This window comes from Salmo trutta, chromosome 4, assembly GCF_901001165.1.
Source record: "Salmo trutta chromosome 4, fSalTru1.1, whole genome shotgun sequence".
NCBI classification, from domain to species: domain Eukaryota; kingdom Metazoa; phylum Chordata; class Actinopteri; order Salmoniformes; family Salmonidae; genus Salmo; species Salmo trutta.
The window spans coordinates 51,325,530-51,344,088 of record NC_042960.1 but is presented as its reverse complement, the minus strand read 5'-3'; the positions used below and the strand labels follow the sequence as shown (position 1 = coordinate 51,344,088).

Below are 18,559 nucleotides of genomic sequence, written 5' to 3'. Positions count from 1 at the left end.
TGAATACTTATTAACTCAAGACATTTCAGCTTTTCATTTTGTATCGTTTTGAAAAGTTTCTACAAACAACATTCCACTTTGGCATTATGGGGTGTTGTGTGTGTGTAGATCAGTGACCCAAAATCTCAATTTAATACATTTTAACATCAGGATGTAACAACAAAATGTGAATACTTTCTGTAGGCACTGTATGTGGTGCTTAACTTCTTATGGATGGGTGGCAGTATTGAGTAGCTTGGATGAAGAAGGTGCCCAGAGTAAACTGCCTGCTACTTAGGCCCAGAAGCTAAGATATGCATATTATTAGTAGATTTGGATAGAAAACACTCTGAAGTTTCTAAAACTGTTTGAATGATGTCTGAGTATAACGGAACTCATATGGCAGGCAAAAACCTGAGAAAATATCCAACCAGGAAGTGTGGAAATCTGAGGTTTGTAGTTTTTCAAGTGATTGCCTATCCAGTATACAGTGTCTGTGGGGTCATTTTGCACTTCCTAAGGCTTCCACTAGATGTCAACAGTCTTTAGAACGTTGTTTCATGCTTCTACTGTGAATGGGGAGAGAATAAGAGCATATGGAGTCAGATGACTGAGAAAATGACATGAGCTCAATCGCGTGCGCTCCCGTGAGAGTTAGGTGTGTTCCTTTTCATTTCTGAAGACAAAGGAATCGTCCGGTTGGAATATTATGGAAGATTTATGATAAAAACATCCTAAAGATTGATTCTATACATCGTTTGACATGTTTCTACGAACTGTAATATAACTTTTTTGACTTTGTCTGAACTTACTGTGCAAGCACAGTGCATTTGGGATTACTCGACTGAACGCGCAAACAAAAAGGAGGTATTTGGACATAAAGGATGGACTTTATCGAACAAAACAAAAATGTACTGTGGAACTGGGATGCCTGGGAGTGCATTCTGATGAAGATCATCAAAGGTAAGTGAATATTTATAATGTTATTTGTGACTTCTCTTGACTCCAAAATGGCAGGTATCTGTATGGCTTGTTTTGATGTCTGAGCGCTGTACTCGGATTATTGCAAAGTTTGCTTTCGCCATAAAGCTTTCTTGAAATCTGACACAGCGGTTGCATTAAGGAGAAGTTTATCTAAAGTTCCATGCATAACACTTGTATTTTCATCAACATTTATAATGAGTATTTCTGTAAATTGATGTGGCTCTCTGCAAAATCACCGGACGTTTTGGAGGCAAAACATTACTGAACATAACACGCCAATGTAAACTGAGATTTTTGGATATAAATATGAACTTTATCGAACAAAATATACATGTATTGTGTAACATGAAGTCCTATGAGTGTCATCTGATGAAGATCATCAAAGGTTAGTGATTAATTTTATCTCTATTTCTGCTTTTTGTGACTCCTCTCTTTGGTTGGAAAATGGCTGTATGTTTTTTTGTGACTAGTTGCTCACCTAACATAATTGTTTGGTGTGCTTTCGCTGTAAAGCCTTTTTGAAATCGGACACTGTGGTTGGATTAATGAGAATCTTATCTTTAAAATGGTGTATAATACTTGTATGTTTGAGGAATTTTAATTATGAGATTTTTGCTGTTTTGAATTTGGCGCTCTGCACTTTCACTGGCTGTTGTCATATCGATCCCGTTAACGGGATTTCATCCATAAAAGTTAATATACAGGAAATACATTCACATTAAAGGATTGCTCTGAAGTGTAATAAATATGGTATCTGTCATGATAAATTATTAATGAAATCAACAGGTTTTTGAGAATTCTGCTGCTCTTCCCCAGTGCATGGTGTGAGAGGGGTTTGGCTCCCATGGGGAAAATATCATGTTTGTGAGAGAGTACTCTGATGTAGAGTTCTGTGTTTGAGAGAGACCATGATGTGAAGTGTTGCTGGTAGTGGGGGAAGAGTGCTGTGAGGAAGAGTGTTGTGGTTGAGTGAGAGAGACCACTGCGCTGCATGCGAGGGAGTGCAGCCTGGTTTTGTAGTAGTGTACCTGTTGTGAGGCTGGTACGGGCTGTACCACGGGGGCCTGGGTGGAGGTGGACGTACGCAGCGTCACACTGGACGGCGATTCGGACCCTCCATCTGAACTCTGCATGCTGGGACCTTACAGGGGAGAGCGGGATGAGGGGAGGAGAGAGGAGTGGGATTATTATAATTTGTATTTTTGTTTGCCTTCATTTAACTAGGCAAGTCAGTTAAGAACAAATTCTTATTTACAATGACAGCCTACCCCGGCTAAACCCTAACCCGGACAACGCTGCGCTGCTCTATGGGACTCCCAATCACAGCCGGTTGTGATACAGCCTGGAATCGAACCAGGGTCTGTAGTGACACCTCTAGCACTGAGATGCGGCAGGTAGCCTAGTGGTTAGAGCGTTGGGCCAGTAACCGAAAGGTTGCTGGATTGAATCCCCGAGCTGACAAAGTAAAAATCTGTCTTTCCGCCCCTGAACAAGGCAGTTAACCCACTGTTCACCAGTAGCCCGTCATTGTAAATAAGAATTTGTTCTTAACTGACTTGCCTAGTTAAATAAAAAAACAATTAAAAAAAATGCAGTGCCTTAAACCACTGCGCCACTTGGGATTGAGAGCAAGGACATACAAGACAAGAGTCAACACGCGCAGCCCTGCTAGACAAGACAGAACAGTCAGAATGCATCCCTACTCAGAGCCAGGCCTGCACATGTACTGCCATACCAAACAAATGGGCTTTTCACAGCATGCCACAGAGAGTGGCCATTGCTTTCATATTGCCTAGGTGGAGGTCCAGGCACCAGGCCCTACTGAGTCACCTCCTCTCTGGCCTTTAACAACACTGGTAAAGCCAGCAGCAAACTGCTACTTAGTATTAGTCCAGCTGCTAGGAAGGAAGCAGGTGTAAAAGTTGTGGTGAAAACCATTGTTGTGAGTATTGTCAGGACTCAGGAGGCCCTTACTGGTACCCCAAACTCTGACTAGCATTGGGTGAAAATGTGCACCGCATGGCAAAAGGGAGTGAGGAGAGCTAAAAATGGAGTGACACAAAGGCTCTCTCTTTCATAGAGAGAAAGATAGGGAGGGGTTGTAGGGAAGAATGGAACTGCAAGGGGGATAGGGAAGAAAAAAAAAGACATCCACAGCTTCTCCAAAATAGGAAGAAAGAAAAAAAGGAAATGCCAGTGGGGCTCCTAGCCCAGCCAGGGTCCTGATGATATCCAGCATTTGTTTCAAATGAGAGCCGTTCTCTGGGGCTCCAATAATCCAGCTGATATGAGGAAATTCTTTAATGCTTTGTAAACGTTTGCCAGTTGCTATGGTGAGGAATCCATGACGACCACCCCCAACCCTTGCCCCACTCTTCTCCCTCCCTGCTGCTCCCTCCTTTCTCTTTTCTTTTTAAAGCTCATGCACAGAAATTTTCGAGTGTGGCCACAGAGCAAGGGGGGAGGGGAAGGAAAGGGGAGAGAGAGAAGGGGGTTGGGTGTCTTTGCAGGGGGAGGGAGGAGGCAGCACATCTCTAGCAGATCAGCAGCTAAACAAATGAGGCCTAATCAGTCAGCAGACATGGACAAGCAACTTCCGTTACTTATTCATCCTCAATCAGTGTCCAGGAGGAGCAGCTATAAAGGGGCAATATGCGATTGCTACATCCATTTGTGGACTTCTAAATTAATGATATATACTTATTGATTCTTGAATAATAAAATATATAAATGCCTCATGAGCTTAGTTCATCTGTCGTACTCCATCAGAACCAAAATATAATTGTGTTTTAATTCCATTGTTTGTAAACAGTGTAAATGTAAACAAATACTGTGTAGCTTTAAAACGTGGTTAAAACTATCATTTGGATCTCATGGGTGAGCAGTCCTTGCATCCATAGCCCTGCCTATGAATTTGAGAGTGGTTACACTATTTATTTTTTATTTCACCTTTATTCCACCAGGTAGGCTAGTTGAGAACAAGTTCTCATTTACAACTGCGACCTGGCCAAGATAAAGCAAAGCAGTGTGACAAAAACAACAGAGTTACACATAAACAAACGTACAGTCAATAACACAATACAAAAAAATATGTACAGTGTGTGTAAATGTGGAAGAGTAGGGAGGTAAGGCAATAAATATGGCCATAGAGGCGAAATAATTACAATTCAGTACTAACACTGGAGTGATCGATGTGCAGATGATGATAGATTTATCTAGCCCCATTGCTCAACTTTTTACCAAAACAGTGTCAGGGTGCCCCGTTGTTGTTGTTTGAACTGCAGATTTCCCTTTTAAACAAGGCCACCATACCAGACACGGGCTCAACAAGGAAATAATTTACTGACTGATAACCACTCCCTATATATACACACAATTACTGCTATAAAAGCCACATCATTACACAGGATAATAATACACAAAGCTTTATCACATCTACCATAATCAAAGCAGATATGTAAACAGTAACACTGCTTGCTTGCTGCCTGTTAGATCAGTACTACACTGCCTGAAGCACGAATAGCTTAGTGTCCATTAACAGGCTGCTTTTAATACTGTTTGATTAGACAGTCATTAATCATTAGAGTCAAGCTAGTGGGTGGGCAACAGGTGCTGTTCAGCTCTGCTCAAACACCCCCAGCACTTTAAATTTCAGTATTTTTTCAAATCTGTTTTGACACAGAGAGTAGAGTTAGAGAGTGAGTGAATGAATGTAAAATGCATTGTGATTGCTTAGATTCTGGTGTCAAATTTCTTCAGAGCTACACACTAAATTAAAGACAGATGACAAATAATAAAATATTAACTATTAGGGCATGAGGACAATTAGTTGTGAGCAACACCATAACTAGGCTTATTAAAGGAAATTGTGAAACATGATTGTGAAGTACTATTTTTCACAACAATGGACATGAACCAGGATTTCCATTAGCAGGTAAAAGCCTTGCCTGATCTTTTTTTTTTTTTGAAAAGCCGATATATAAAAATGGTGCAGGCCAATTGTCCGGGAGAAGAACAAAAAATCCCATTGCGAATTAATGTTTTTTAGCCTATGTACAGTACCAGTCAGAAGTTTGGACACACCTACTCTTTAAAGGGTTTTTCTTTATTTTTTACTATATTCTATATTGTAGAATAATAGTGAAGACATCAAAACAATGAAATAACACATATGGAATTATGTAGTAACCAAAAAAGTGTTAAACAAATCAAAATATATTTTATATTTGAGATTCTTCAAAGTAGCCACCCTTTGCCTTGACAGCTTTGCACAGCAAAAAACACGAGCAATGGACATTAGACTGGTGGAAATCTGTCCATTGGTCTGATGTGTACAAATTTGACTTTTGGTTCCAACCGCTGTGTCTTTGTGAGATGCAGAGTAGGTGAACGGATGATCTCCGCATGTGTGGTTCCCACTGTGAACCATGGAGGAGGTGTGATGGTGTGGGGGTGCTTTGCTGGTGACACAGTCAGTGATTTATTTAGAATTCAAGGCACACTTAACCAGCATGGCTACCACAGCATTCTGCAGAGATACACCATCCCATCTGGTTTACGCTTAGTGGGACAATCATTTGTTTTTCAACAGGACAATGACCCAAAACACACCTGCAGAGTGAAGGAAAAGCAGCCAACAAGAGCTCGGCATATGTGGGAACTCTTTCAAGACTGTTGGAAAAGCATTCCTCATGAAGCTGGTTGAGAGAATGCCAAGAGTGTGCAAAGCTGTCATCAAGGCAAAGGGTGGCTACTTTGAAGAATCTAAAATATATAATATATTTTGATTTGTTATAACACTTTTTTGGTTACTACATGATTCCATATGTGTTATTTCATAGTTTTGATGTCTTAACTGCTACAGCATCTCAAACAGCAAATGCATAGGCAACGGAAGGCAGGCTTCATCAGCACATCACATGCCACTTTGCAATGAGCTGGAAGAAGTATGCATTTTGAAAACATATACTTAACTGTTTGAAACCTGAACATTTTACTACATATTATGAGGCATGTCTAACATGGCTTCAAAATAGCTTAACCAAAATCCGACCATGTCCGTGGAAGCAATTATTTTACATAAACTTTCTTTCATTGCCCAGTAGCCAATACTAACCATATTAGCAACCCAAGCTAGTTATTGCATATTAGATCTCCCCTCCTACATTTCTAATGGATATGTGGAACATATAATGGAACATTCACACGTAGCCTACTGCCTTGTGCGTATTGCTGCGCACTTATAATGCGAAGAAATAATAGTTCAACATTTTAAGCTAAAAGTTCTGGTCTGTTGCATCAGACACATTGCTTTGAAAAATAATAATAATGCAGCCTAGGCCTACTTGTTGTAGGAATATGGGATCTATTGTCCCACAACGGTCTCAGAGTCTAGTCTGCATGGAATAAGCTATTTCTTTCTCAACAGGCTGACCAATAGAATAGCTACACTTTCTACTATGGGGGATAGTAGATAGGCATAGGCTAGTGATTTTGCTGTTCCTTACTCGTTAGCTGAGGAAAAGTAAATGTGGACAGTTATTCTAACATCTTCAAAGTGTGCGACAGAATTGGGTAATCGTTGTTGCATCCTCAACTTGCATGTTCTGTTAACGTGAATTACCATAATCTAAATGTGATTTCTGTCATTCTGAGCACCGTGGGTGGACGCCCTAATCAGGTTACGCACCCAATGCATATGGGTCCGGTAAATTTCTCAAATGTCTGGTAAATTAAAACGCCACCGGTCAAATGTCCGGCACCACATTTTCCTAACAGAAACCCTGGCATGGATTACCACAGCGCTGGTGTGCCACTGACATTTTCCACACAGGAGGATTCCAAAGACACTCCTGTCTAGATAAGTAATAAATAGCCTTATAGCCAAGTGGTGTCGATAATGTTGAAATTCTTCTGTTACTTTAGGCTGGCATTTGTCAATCATTGTCTAAGCATTAATCACATAGGAACTCACGCAATATAAAGCTGTTTGAGGACACTGCCAAGTCCAGTCCTTCCCTGTGTAACCTCTTGAAACAGTCACAAACAGCCTCTGTCACTTTCAGCCACCTCTAGTCCCTCTCATATGTATTTGTCAGACAGGAGGCAAAATTAGCACCAGTCTGTAAGGGTCCAGAGTAGAATATAGACATACAATCCTCCATTATTTGTCTATTCCTTGCATTATTCCTTGTGGCAAACTTGTAATACAAAAGCAAATAATCGCAGTACTCATTTAGCATTTTCTGAAAGAAGTTAAAGTGATGGTCCTGAGCTTTTGTATAAATTCAGCCATTTGTTTTAAAAGTAGTGCTCATGAGCCAAAACAGGTCTCCGAAAAATTGTGCACAATTGTATACAAAGTCATCCATTTTGTATGATATGCTACATCCTACAAAAAAAAGTATTACATTTTATAATTTTTTTGTAAAATGTGTATGATATGTTAAGAATTTTTAAGTGTTTAAGATCCCGGACTGCATCTTTAAAAATGATTTTTTTAATTTATTTAAAGCTCCAGCGGCCAGATGTTTCAAAAGGAAGGAATTTGTCCATGGGGTGTCAGTTGAGTTATAAATACACTGATAACAATCCCTGCAGTTATCTTTGGACTTCTTTCCTTAGCGTGGTTATTATGCACTGAAGGGGGGAGAGGGAGCAGTGGAGTGGGGTGGTGCAGGGACTCATAAACCTAGGCTTTGTCCTTTTAAGTTTTCATGCTTAAAGCTCAATTAAGTGGGTGCTTTGGAAGTACGCCATGCGCTGGACTAGAGGAGGGAGGGAGTGCAGGCAGGCAGGCTGGTTAGATGGCTTTCTCGCCCAGCCACATTGAGTTGAGCCCCCCCGTGAGGGTTAAAAGCCACACAAATTCCCCATCGACTGCTATGAGCGGCAGAAACACTGCGGGAGCCCCGGCAAACCACTGCAGAACCCAACTGTGAATGGGCTGCACTTTTTAACATAGACTTTCTCTCACAACCCTGACACAACTTCACACACAAACCTTGAAAACATTATCCCGTCTTCACTCAAGCAACTCACAAATTAGCAACTTAGACAATTGTGTGAGCGAACCAATTTCCCTCTGTTAAAGATACCCTATGCAGAAATCACTCCGCCATTTTCTGGTTACTAAAATTCAAATAGTTTGCTTAATTTCAGTTTATGTGACAAAACAAGCAATTATAGTGTAGAGAATCATTGTACCGTCTAAACCAAAAATATTGTATTTTCAGCTGGTGTACAAAACCGAAAGTAAAAAACACAAAAACTAAACATAAGAACGGAACCATAGAAATAGTGCACATAGAACAGATCTACCGCTTCTTAGACTTGCTTTCGATGAGAATGACAGTTCTATAACACACATTTCTATGTGAATTTGGTAGACCTCTTCAAAGGTAAGCGTGCAGTACTATAAACTTATACCTGCTATTTGGTATGAAAATCTGGACAAGATTTAAACATCTGTCACTGACAAATCTAACTTAAACAGCGCTCAATCAGAGAAAAACACATACAGATGTTCAATTAAAAACAGGAGCCCACAGTCTTGGCTCTTGTTTGCACTGGCCCACATTGTTTGCAGAGCAACAACGGTTGCTAGTGGCAACACCGTCCACTCCCGTTTCCAGGGGCCTGTTGCTATGCAACCAACAGAATACTTCCCAAACCAAACAATGCCATCCCCCCAACTGATCCCTCTATCTCACACTAAGCAGAAACTTACAACAATAAATACGTAAGCTATTAATTTCAGACACCGGGGTGGAGACAGAGGGCAGACTCATTCCTGTGCCATGGAGAAGAAAGATTATATAAAAATGTTAAAAACGCCATGCTGGTTTCAACTGTTCTCTCTCTTTTATGCACTCAGTGGTCAAATGAAGGAGGAATGTTTAAATCATCAGAAAGGGAACAGCCAATCCTCGAAGCTTGGCTTACACCTCCCCATTCCAAAAACAACAATTACTTTGAAAATCAAGCACAGATTACTTTTCCAACATGTATAATCCATGCAGCAGGAAGGAGACATAAGCACTTTGAGGAGAGCACTGCAACAGACTAGTCCGACTCAAGGGACTTTTACTGCACATCGGAAGTTGAAACAACCAGGCAATAAAGCATGGACACTTGTCATTAAACTCCTGTCTATGGGGGACATTTGTGCACCACTTCTTTGTTCACCATATCCTGCCCCCACATCCAATTCCTAGCCTATTCCTTCAGTTATATAACAGATAAATGTACTTCAAAAGAGAAGCCACATGCTTTCCATAAGACTTTCTACTCTGAAAATAGTTAAATCAATGTAATCTATATTGGGTAACCAATCTAATAGCCATCCCCATTGTAAGAAACCCAGGTTGGCTTCTTCTTGATTCTATAAAAAAAACATAACGATAGCACAGATATGCACTCACAAAAAGCTAATTAAGATATGATAAGAGATTTCCACGATAGAGGCTGTTCTTCAAGCCTGTCTCGTGAATTCATGGCTAATCCAATCAAAGCAGCTCTTGGGATCTGCAGATGGCGACGCTGGAGGGAGAGGAGGGGATGTGGCCAGCTATTAGATGAGAGGTGCCATTCAAGGGGCCGCTAAACCAGCCACTGATCCTGGATCCACTCTCTCCCCGATTCCACCTCTGGTCACAGCCCGTCGACACAGAGATGCCATCCGTTACCATGTGGAGCGCAGGCCTGACAGCCGGAGAATTATCAAACGGTTGCCAAGGAGACTGTGTTAACCCATACACCTCCCCCACCCCCACCTCTATAACCCTTTGCAGATTTCCTCCACCACCTCCCATCCCCATTCTACATCCACTCCTAAGATGAATAACACTGTGTTAGAGAATAAGAAAGTACAGTTGTGAGGAGCAGTCACCCTGCTGGAAAACAAAGCAGATGGGCAGGGATGAATTAAGTGTCCTGAAGTTAATCTGTTGCATGTGGTTGTCTCTCTTTAATTATCATTTATCTCCTGTTTTTCCAGCGGGGGTGATGACAGAGTGGAGGAGGGAACATCAGTCTTTGTTGTCATGCCACCTTGTTGCCCATAGAGATAGAAAAACTGTTTGTGAAATGCAACTAAACTGTTCCAACGTGGCAGCTAGCATGGAGACGGTTTTATGTTTCACATCGATCACATCTGAAGGTGGCGATACAGCCTAGACAAAAGCAAATTGAAACATCACTAAATGATGCTCAATGTATATTTACCAAGTCAATGTCCGCAAGAAATACTGATTCTAATCATTTAGAATTTCCCATAAAATCCTTGCATGGCACCATGGACTTGGTGCTTTTATCAGAACAGACAAATGAAACCACAACCTAAGGCATTCCTATAATAATTAACTTATAATGCAAACATTAAAAGAAATAAACTGCTTTGTAGCTCCCCATGTTGCCTATATTATATAGAGTTTGACAATGTTGAATATTTTACAAAATATCAAGACATTGTCTAGACCTACATAGTTTGACTCTACTGGGAATGGGTGAAGTATGCACTGTAGACACACTCTTTTCAAGCATTCCAGAAAATACATACCATCTGAGTGTCAAAGCAGAGGATGTCGGAACATCATGTTAAAATAATTATACACAGCAAGATTCAAAGCCCGTGGCAAAGTAAACTCCTAAAGCTACTCTGTCATGCAAAATGTTCTCTGCATTACGTGTGCTTTCTGTTAGAAATCTTTCTCAAATTTTTTACTACACTTGCTGGGCAGCTTTCCCTTTGTGTTTTAACACAAGGTTGTTTTTCTAGGTTTGAGTTTCAACTGCTAGGAAAAAGAAGACAACTTCCACTAGGCAGACTCAATCTCACAGCCACAAACATGACTCGAATTGTGCTTCCACAGCAACCTCCCACCCTTAAAGGGGAAGGTGCACATTTTTGTCTCATCTGTGATATTAGGCCACCCAAAATGAAATATTAGCATCCCAAAAATATTTTCGCTGATAAAAAAATCTGAGTGGCTGGTAGATTTTTTTAACTATCTTCTACTAAGCTAACATATGGAATTGTTTAACCTGTTGGGGATAGGGGGCAGTATTTGCACAGCCGGATAAAAAACGTACCCGATTTAATCTGGTTACTACTCCTGCCCAGTAACTAGAATATGCATAATTGTTTGATTTGGATAGAAAACACCCTAAAGTTTCAAAAACTGTTTGAATGGTGTCTGTGAGTATAACAGAACTAATTTGGCAGGCCAAAACATGAGAAGATTCCAGACAGGAAGCGCTCTCTCTGACTATTTCTTGGCCTTCTTGATCATCTCTAACCAAGACAGGGGATCTCTGGCATAACGTGACATTTTCTAACGCTCCCATAGGCTCTCAGAAGGCGCCAGAACGATGAATGGTGGCTTTGCAGGCCATGGCTGAAAAACATTAGCGCATTTGGTAAGTGGTCGACCTGAGGACAATGAGACTGGAGGCGCGTGCACGAGCCGACACCATGTTAACTTTCTCTCTCTTTGAACGAAAACAACGACTCCCGGTCGGAATATTATCGCTTTTTTACGAGAAAAATAGCATAAAAATTGATTTTAAACAGCGGTTGACATACTTCGAAGTACGGTAATGGAATATTTTGACATTTTTTGTCACGAAACGCGTCGGGCGCGTCACCCTTCTTTACCCTTCGGATAGTGTCTTGAACGCACGAACAAAACACCGCTATTTGGATATAACTATGGATTATTTGGAAACAAACCAACATTTGTTATTGAAGTAGAAGTCCTGGGAGTGCATTCTGACGAAGAACAGCAAAGGTAATCAAACTTTTCTAATAGTAAATCGGAGTTTGGTGAGTACCACACTTGGTGGGTGTCAAAATAGCTAGCCTGTGATGGCCGGGCTATCTACTCAGAATATTGCAAAATGTGCTTTCACCGAAAAGCTATTTTAAAATCGGACATAGCGAGTGCATAAAGGAGTTCTGTATCTATAATTCTTAAAATAATTGTTATGTTTTTTGTGAACGTTTATCGTGAGTAATTTAGTAAATTCACCGGAAGTGTTCGGTGGGAATGCTAGTCACATGCTAGTCACATGCTAATGTAAAAAGCTGTTTTTTGATATAAATATGAACTTGATTGAACAAAACATGCATGTATTGTATAACATAATGTCCTAGGATTGTCATCTGATGAAGATCATCAAAGGTTAGTGCTGCATTTAGCTGTGGTTTGGGTTTATGTGACATTATATGCTAGCTTCAAAAATGGGTGTCTGATTATTTCTGGCTGGGTACTCTGCTGACATAATCTAATGTTTTGCTTTCGTTGTAAAGCCTTTTTGAAATCGGACAGTGTGGTTAGATTAATGAGAGTCTTGTCTTTAAAATGGTGTAAAATAGTCATATGTTTGAGAAATTGAAGTAATAGCATTTCTAAGGTATTTGAATATCGCGCCACGGGATTACACTGGCTGTTGAGTAGGTGGGACGCTGGCCCAGAGAGGTTAAAGATGGTTATATCATGGACCATTTAAGCTATTCAATTTTAAATTTTAGGACCCCTTTAGGTATAGAATTATATACACAAAATATTATTTGGTAAAATATAGAATTTGCCCCTTTACTACTATAGAAACACATTGAATAACACATTAATAAATGGCAAGAAAGAAAGTAAAAAAATATAGAATAAGGTTTTAAAGTGTCTCTTATATCTAGGAGATATAAGCAAGCTCAGCAAATATTTTTGGACACATATTTAACCCCTTATTTTTGTTGGCACAAAACTACCTCCATACTTCCATTAATTTGTATGGGTTACCTTCAGATGAGTCCCGTGACACTAGTGGGGGTCGTAGAGCACACCATCGTGTTTGTGAGTCTCACATTTCCATAGAGTGGTCATAATAGTTAGTAGGCCAAACCATTCAGACGCTACAGACATTTTTGTGAGAAGACCGATTTTCGGGATGTCTCCTGGTGTGACAAACTTTCCATCGGAGATGTTGAAGAGTAACATAGGCGGATGCGGGGGACTGAGACGCAGCCCATGCAAAAAAAATATATCTCTAGCTTAAATTGACAGATTTTTATGTGGATGTTTTGTATTATGTTCATTAGGTTGATGCATGGGTGCGTCAATAGACTCTTAAGGATTAAGATTAATTACAATACTCTAAATGTGATTTTGAGCACCGTGGGTGGACGCCCTAATGCATTACACACCCAATGTTACACACCCAATTCATATAGATGTCTGGTACATTTCTCAAATGTCCGTTAAATTAAAATCTTGCCGGTCACGTTGACCAGTGCCAAAACAGAAACCCTGGTTTGGACTAAAGCTAAGCCCAATGAGCCTTAACCCACTTCATGTTCTTAGTCATCGATTGTTTTGGTTAAATATGATCCGTCTATGACGATACCATGCAACAGGTCATGTTTTTATTTTTAAAACACAAGGACAGTCTCACTTCAGTAGTCTTTCATTTTAAGTAAATTAAACCAACTTTTATGCCTGTGCGCAGCGCTTCTAAAAATGAATAATTCACTGGTCGTGTCTACTCGACACTTACAGTACTAGTCAAAAGTTTGGATACACCTACTCATTCAAGGGTTTTACTTTATTTTTTACATTGTAGAATAATAGTGAAGACATCAAAACTATGAAATAACACAGATGGAATCATATAATAGGAGGCAATATGTTCCTAGCGTGTGAGGAACGTGTTTGCTGGCCTCATAAATGCTAGCCAGCAAGCTAATATTTAGAAAGCATAACTCTAGCCAAACCGAAAAATAATCTAAGTCATTTGCAATCCCTTTATCGTTGCTTGCTGGCTAACAACAGAGGATAGCTGGCTACTTTGCTACAGAAGTTAGCTACTGCCATCAGCTGTTGTGTCATCATATTCCACCATTTCTAGAATGCCTACTGGCATTTGAATATAGCGCGTGAACGGACACAATGTGGACATGGTGCACACATTTAAATGTAAATGTAGACGCGTGACATGTTTGGAATTCTATGATCAGAACTCCATTATCAGAATACAAATGTTGCATGAACTGTCAAGTCTAGACACGGCCACTCAGCTCTTCACGTGTGCACAGCCCCCAGCCAGGCAGTGTTGCAGCGCGAGGTAGAATAGGCTATATAGGATTCATAGTTCTTTGACTTTGTGCGATTCAATTTACCAGCTATGAAACAAACCGGCGGATATACTTCGAAAACAGCTACTGCAGTATTTGTTTTACTATAAATGTGATCATACGTGACTATTTTTATTCACAAATGCAAGTGAAATGTTCGCAATGTGGAACCCTGACCACTCGCCAATGTGGCTGGTGAAATAGACAACATCTTACCCGCCAATGCCAAAATCTACCCGCATTTGGCAGGCGGGGGGTGTTAATTTTAGACCATGTGTGTGATATACGTGGCTTATTGATAACAACTCTGTTTCCTACTATAGGCAGTTGGCTGCCTAGTGATTGCAACATTGTAACTTGCTGATGTGAATAGTTGCCAACGATATTTCGTTTCCAAGTGCTACTGAACAAGCTCAACTGAAATGCACCAATTGCGCATGATACACATCATTACTCTACTCTAGTCTATCGATCTATTCCAAATCTTTATACTATATATGACACAGGGGTGGCATACGTTGATCTTGCCTAGGGCGGCAGCAGAACTGCTTGAACCCGGGACTGACTAACACAATAATTTGCCTCTAATTTACTAGACCTTGTACCACTCAAAGTAAGCAGCTGCTGTTAGGAGGTCAAACCTGTCCAACTCCTTGGAGCAGCTTGCGAATCGCATCAGTCTTGTTACTTTGTCCTCAAGAAGGCGTGATCTTGAGGCTGTTTTGGAGAAAGAATCCCCTCTCGACGGGCACACTGGAATCGTGGATAATCAACACAATCGTCGCCAATTTTGTCTAGTCGGGGTACTTAGCTGAAGTCCCTTATGAGGAACATTTGCGTGAGTAAAAGTAGAAACACACTCACCTCACACTAATTTCCAAGCAGCTTGAGGATTTATTAACATATAAAGTATATTTGCCTTTGAAGTCGGAGCACATTGACTGGTACTTCCATCAGTGAATTAAAAGCATTATTTTGCCATGGATTTTCACCGCCCAAACAATTTGGTCGGCAACAAATTTAGCGTCTTTTCAATTATTATTTTTTTTGGGGGGGGGGGGGCAAAGCCAGCATATACTGGCTAACGGAAACCCTGGTCCAGACTTTCACTAAACTGTAGGAGGAACTGCTTTAGCATCCAAAATCATGCTCTGGACTCACTAACGTGTTAACCTGGTCCTGAAATCCAAGCCCATATCCATAGGCTGATTAATCTTGCAGCTGTAATTTGAGAAAATATTTAATTCAAGGGTTTATGGATAACTCATAATGAACATCAGGCTCAGAGAAATTCAGTGTCTCTGCTGCTTTGCAAGTTCGCTATCACAGTAAGCCATGGACTATGACTTTTCATAATCACATCCCGGGCATATCTAAATATAAACCCACATTAGCTCCCGGTCGAGATGTGCGTATTATCTTTTCATTTTCAAACACTAAAGTGTGCAAGCGGTAACTGCCTGTAGAAGAAAGGCTGAGAGCAGTCAAACAGACAAAGCGTATTTCAGATCTCTTTTCAGTTGCTCTTGTGCAGGGGTGAATAATTTTTTCCAGACAGAGAGATACCGGAGAGATGACCTCAGTAGATGGCAGAGGTAGTGCTCCAGCTATCATCCTGGCCTCTGAACCAAAGTAGCAGGTTTTATCTCACAAGAGGAATCTGCATTTCCTTGGCAGGGGATTCACTCCATGAAGACATGACACACAGCAATTGATCATACGATTTCACAAGCAATACATTAAACAAACCAATGAGTCACCCAGTAAATTGTTTCCCCATTAAAACGTAGAAATGGTTTATCATGCAATCGATAGTATGCTGACCACTTCTACTAGCTGACAGATAGGACTCAACCAATCTGTTTTATTATTACAATACAACATCACAAGGTCACCATCTCTGTGACTGCTAAGTGGCAGCAAGGTTCAAGATAATCTATTAATTCAGCTAACACGCCAAGATCTAACAGCAATATGATGGGTCTCTTTCTGAGTTGATATTAAGAGCTTATTAGTAGTACATTTACGTCATTTAGCAGACGCTCTTATCCAGAAGATATTACAGATGGGTGTTGGTTACTACATCTCCATGACAACATGATTGTATCTGACATCAGTCAATGTCAATTTCTCAATAAATAAAGCATTTCAAATAGTTAACGTAGTCTTACTGGCTGTTGTGTCAGAGGGTAAAGGAACTTTTTGGATGGCTTGTCAAGGTAATGTGATTTATGGGTTCATGTTGAATTGAGGAAGAAAAATGCTACAATGTGTCTGGTGGACAATTTGAGGTGTGCTTTCAGCTAGGGCTGTTACGGTGACCGTATTACCGCCACACCGGCAGTCACAGGTCATGATGGCAGTCAAATTCCACGTGACCGTTTAGTCACGGTAATTAGGCTACTCCTAACTGTTGCTGCTGATGGTCATTAGTAACCTACCAAACTTGCTAACTGCCTGGTACTCAGCACTCTATTGTCCCGCTAATCACTCTGACATCAATGCAAATATAATCGAAAATCTAATCAAACACTTCATGAGAGCCCATGAGCTAATGTTGTGCAACATTTCTATAGGCTATGCAATTGCGTGAGAAAACAACGTTTTGATGGCCTTTATTAAAAAGAGGAGGATCCCATCAGCTTTCTATTGGCTAGGCCTACTATATTTATTTCTCAACTTTCCCAATATTAAACATGTTGCTTCTCTTCACAACAGGAGTATAGCCTACCTGGTTGGCATGAAAATGAACCATGGGAAAAGCGTCCTCCATTCGCTATTTAAGTGCATAGATGACAATAGATTATATTTATTTCCCATCCCCCTGTTTCGAGACAGGTGCATGATAATGGTCCATTCTAAATCCAAACAAATTTCACACATCTATTATTTAGTATATTTAAAGACAAAATTAAATCATGATTAGTCTGATGGGTGACAATATTAGCCTATCATTTTGAATGACATTATCACTTGTGAATGATGCCCAGCTTGTATGCAGTACACCTCATGTAGCCTAGCCCATAGGCCTATATGTTTTGTATCACAACTAAAGTGGCAAAATAACTTCTTAAAATTAAGCACATTAATCCGCTTTACAACAGATGTAGAACCAAACTGGCATACATACTAGCATGAGTTCCAAGTTTGGGGAAGATCCTTTTCACCATAAAAAAAAAATGCTCCTTTGTAATAAAAGCCTCACATGCATAAAAGCATTTTCGGTCACTTTTGAGAATGGTGTTTTCCCGCTAATTGATTGCATTTTGGAACATTTGCACTTATAGCCTACAGCCATGTGTGCACTGCTGCGCTTATAATGTGAAGAAATAGCCTAATAGTTTATCAACATTTTAAGATAAACGTTCTGATCGGTTGAGTCAGCCTCATTGCTTTTAAACGTTTTTTTGATCCGAATGGTATTAATTTGGGATCTATCGCATCCCACAACTGTTCCAGACTATGTTTGGAATATTTATCTTGCACAGAATAGGTCAACCTTTGTACTATGGGGGATAGTAGATTGACATAGGCTAGTGCTTTTGCTGTTCGTTAGGCTTACTCATCTTGTTGGCTGACAAAAAGTAAATGTGGACAGTTCTTCCAACATCTTCAATAGGCGCCTAAGAATTCGATAAGGACGTGCGCAGTTGCGTCCCCGATGTGTCCGTCTTCACTTGTAGCCTGTGAGAAGGACCCGATCACGTGACGGGCATTGGCTAATAAGAATTGAGCTATCTGAGAGAGCCATGTGAGTGAGAGGTGATTCAGAACATGCAGCCGGGAGAAGAGAATTATAATTATTATATTCAGCCCAAGGGCACAACGGCCACTGGTTGCAAAAGGCATGGATTTTTTTAGGGGGCATTACGGCCACACAAAGGGGATGCTGCCGGGAAATTCGGGGCATTATCAAGTGCTTGTCAAAATGTGAATGAGAGACTGATACAGAGAGAGACCGTGCAGCCCGCGCAAAAAAAAAACAAAGCAGAGCTCATGCCTTTCATGCAAAAAAAATATAAAAATCATTAGTGGCATCATGCAGCCTTAGAATGTATTAAAAGTCAAAACATATAGCCCAGCGTTTGTATCACAACTAAAGTTGCATAAATAACTCTAAATTAAGCAAACAGAACCTGTTTCTTTGTTAACCGTTCATCACAGAATAGCCGCATGTGCGCACTCCCTCAAATAATTTGGGGAAAATATATTTTCTATTTTATTCAGCTTTGTTCTATTGTATTCTTCATACAATAAAATATTGCAATGCAATTCTAAGCTAAATGAACTAATGTAGCCCACAGCCATTTGGCATAGCCAGATCAGGGCCTAACATAAGGACAACTCAGAGTATGCTATTCTGTTCTTCTGAAATAGACAACATTTTATTCAAATCATGTTTCTTTCGACGTGTATAAAATAAATAATTTATTGTGATGGTGTAGGCTATATTAAATGGATATATTG

General features: G+C 40.3%; 1 protein-coding gene across 7 annotated transcripts in view; it reads right to left on the bottom strand.

Annotated features, from left to right (window-relative positions):
• Positions 1-18,559, bottom strand: part of LOC115192557 (DNA-binding protein RFX2) — a 66,785-nt gene that overhangs the window by 42,957 nt on the left and 5,269 nt on the right. For 5 of the 7 annotated variants that reach the window (XM_029751194.1, XM_029751196.1, XM_029751195.1 and 2 more), the window contains exon 2: positions 1,992-2,104. In XM_029751194.1, coding sequence (XP_029607054.1) covers positions 1,992-2,096 — 105 coding nt within the window. In that variant the 5' untranslated portion in view covers positions 2,097-2,104. Of the gene's footprint in view, positions 1-1,991; positions 2,105-10,522; positions 10,947-17,654; positions 17,938-18,559 lie in introns of those variants that run through there. The other 2 variants (XM_029751198.1, XM_029751201.1) reach the window with 2 other exon arrangements.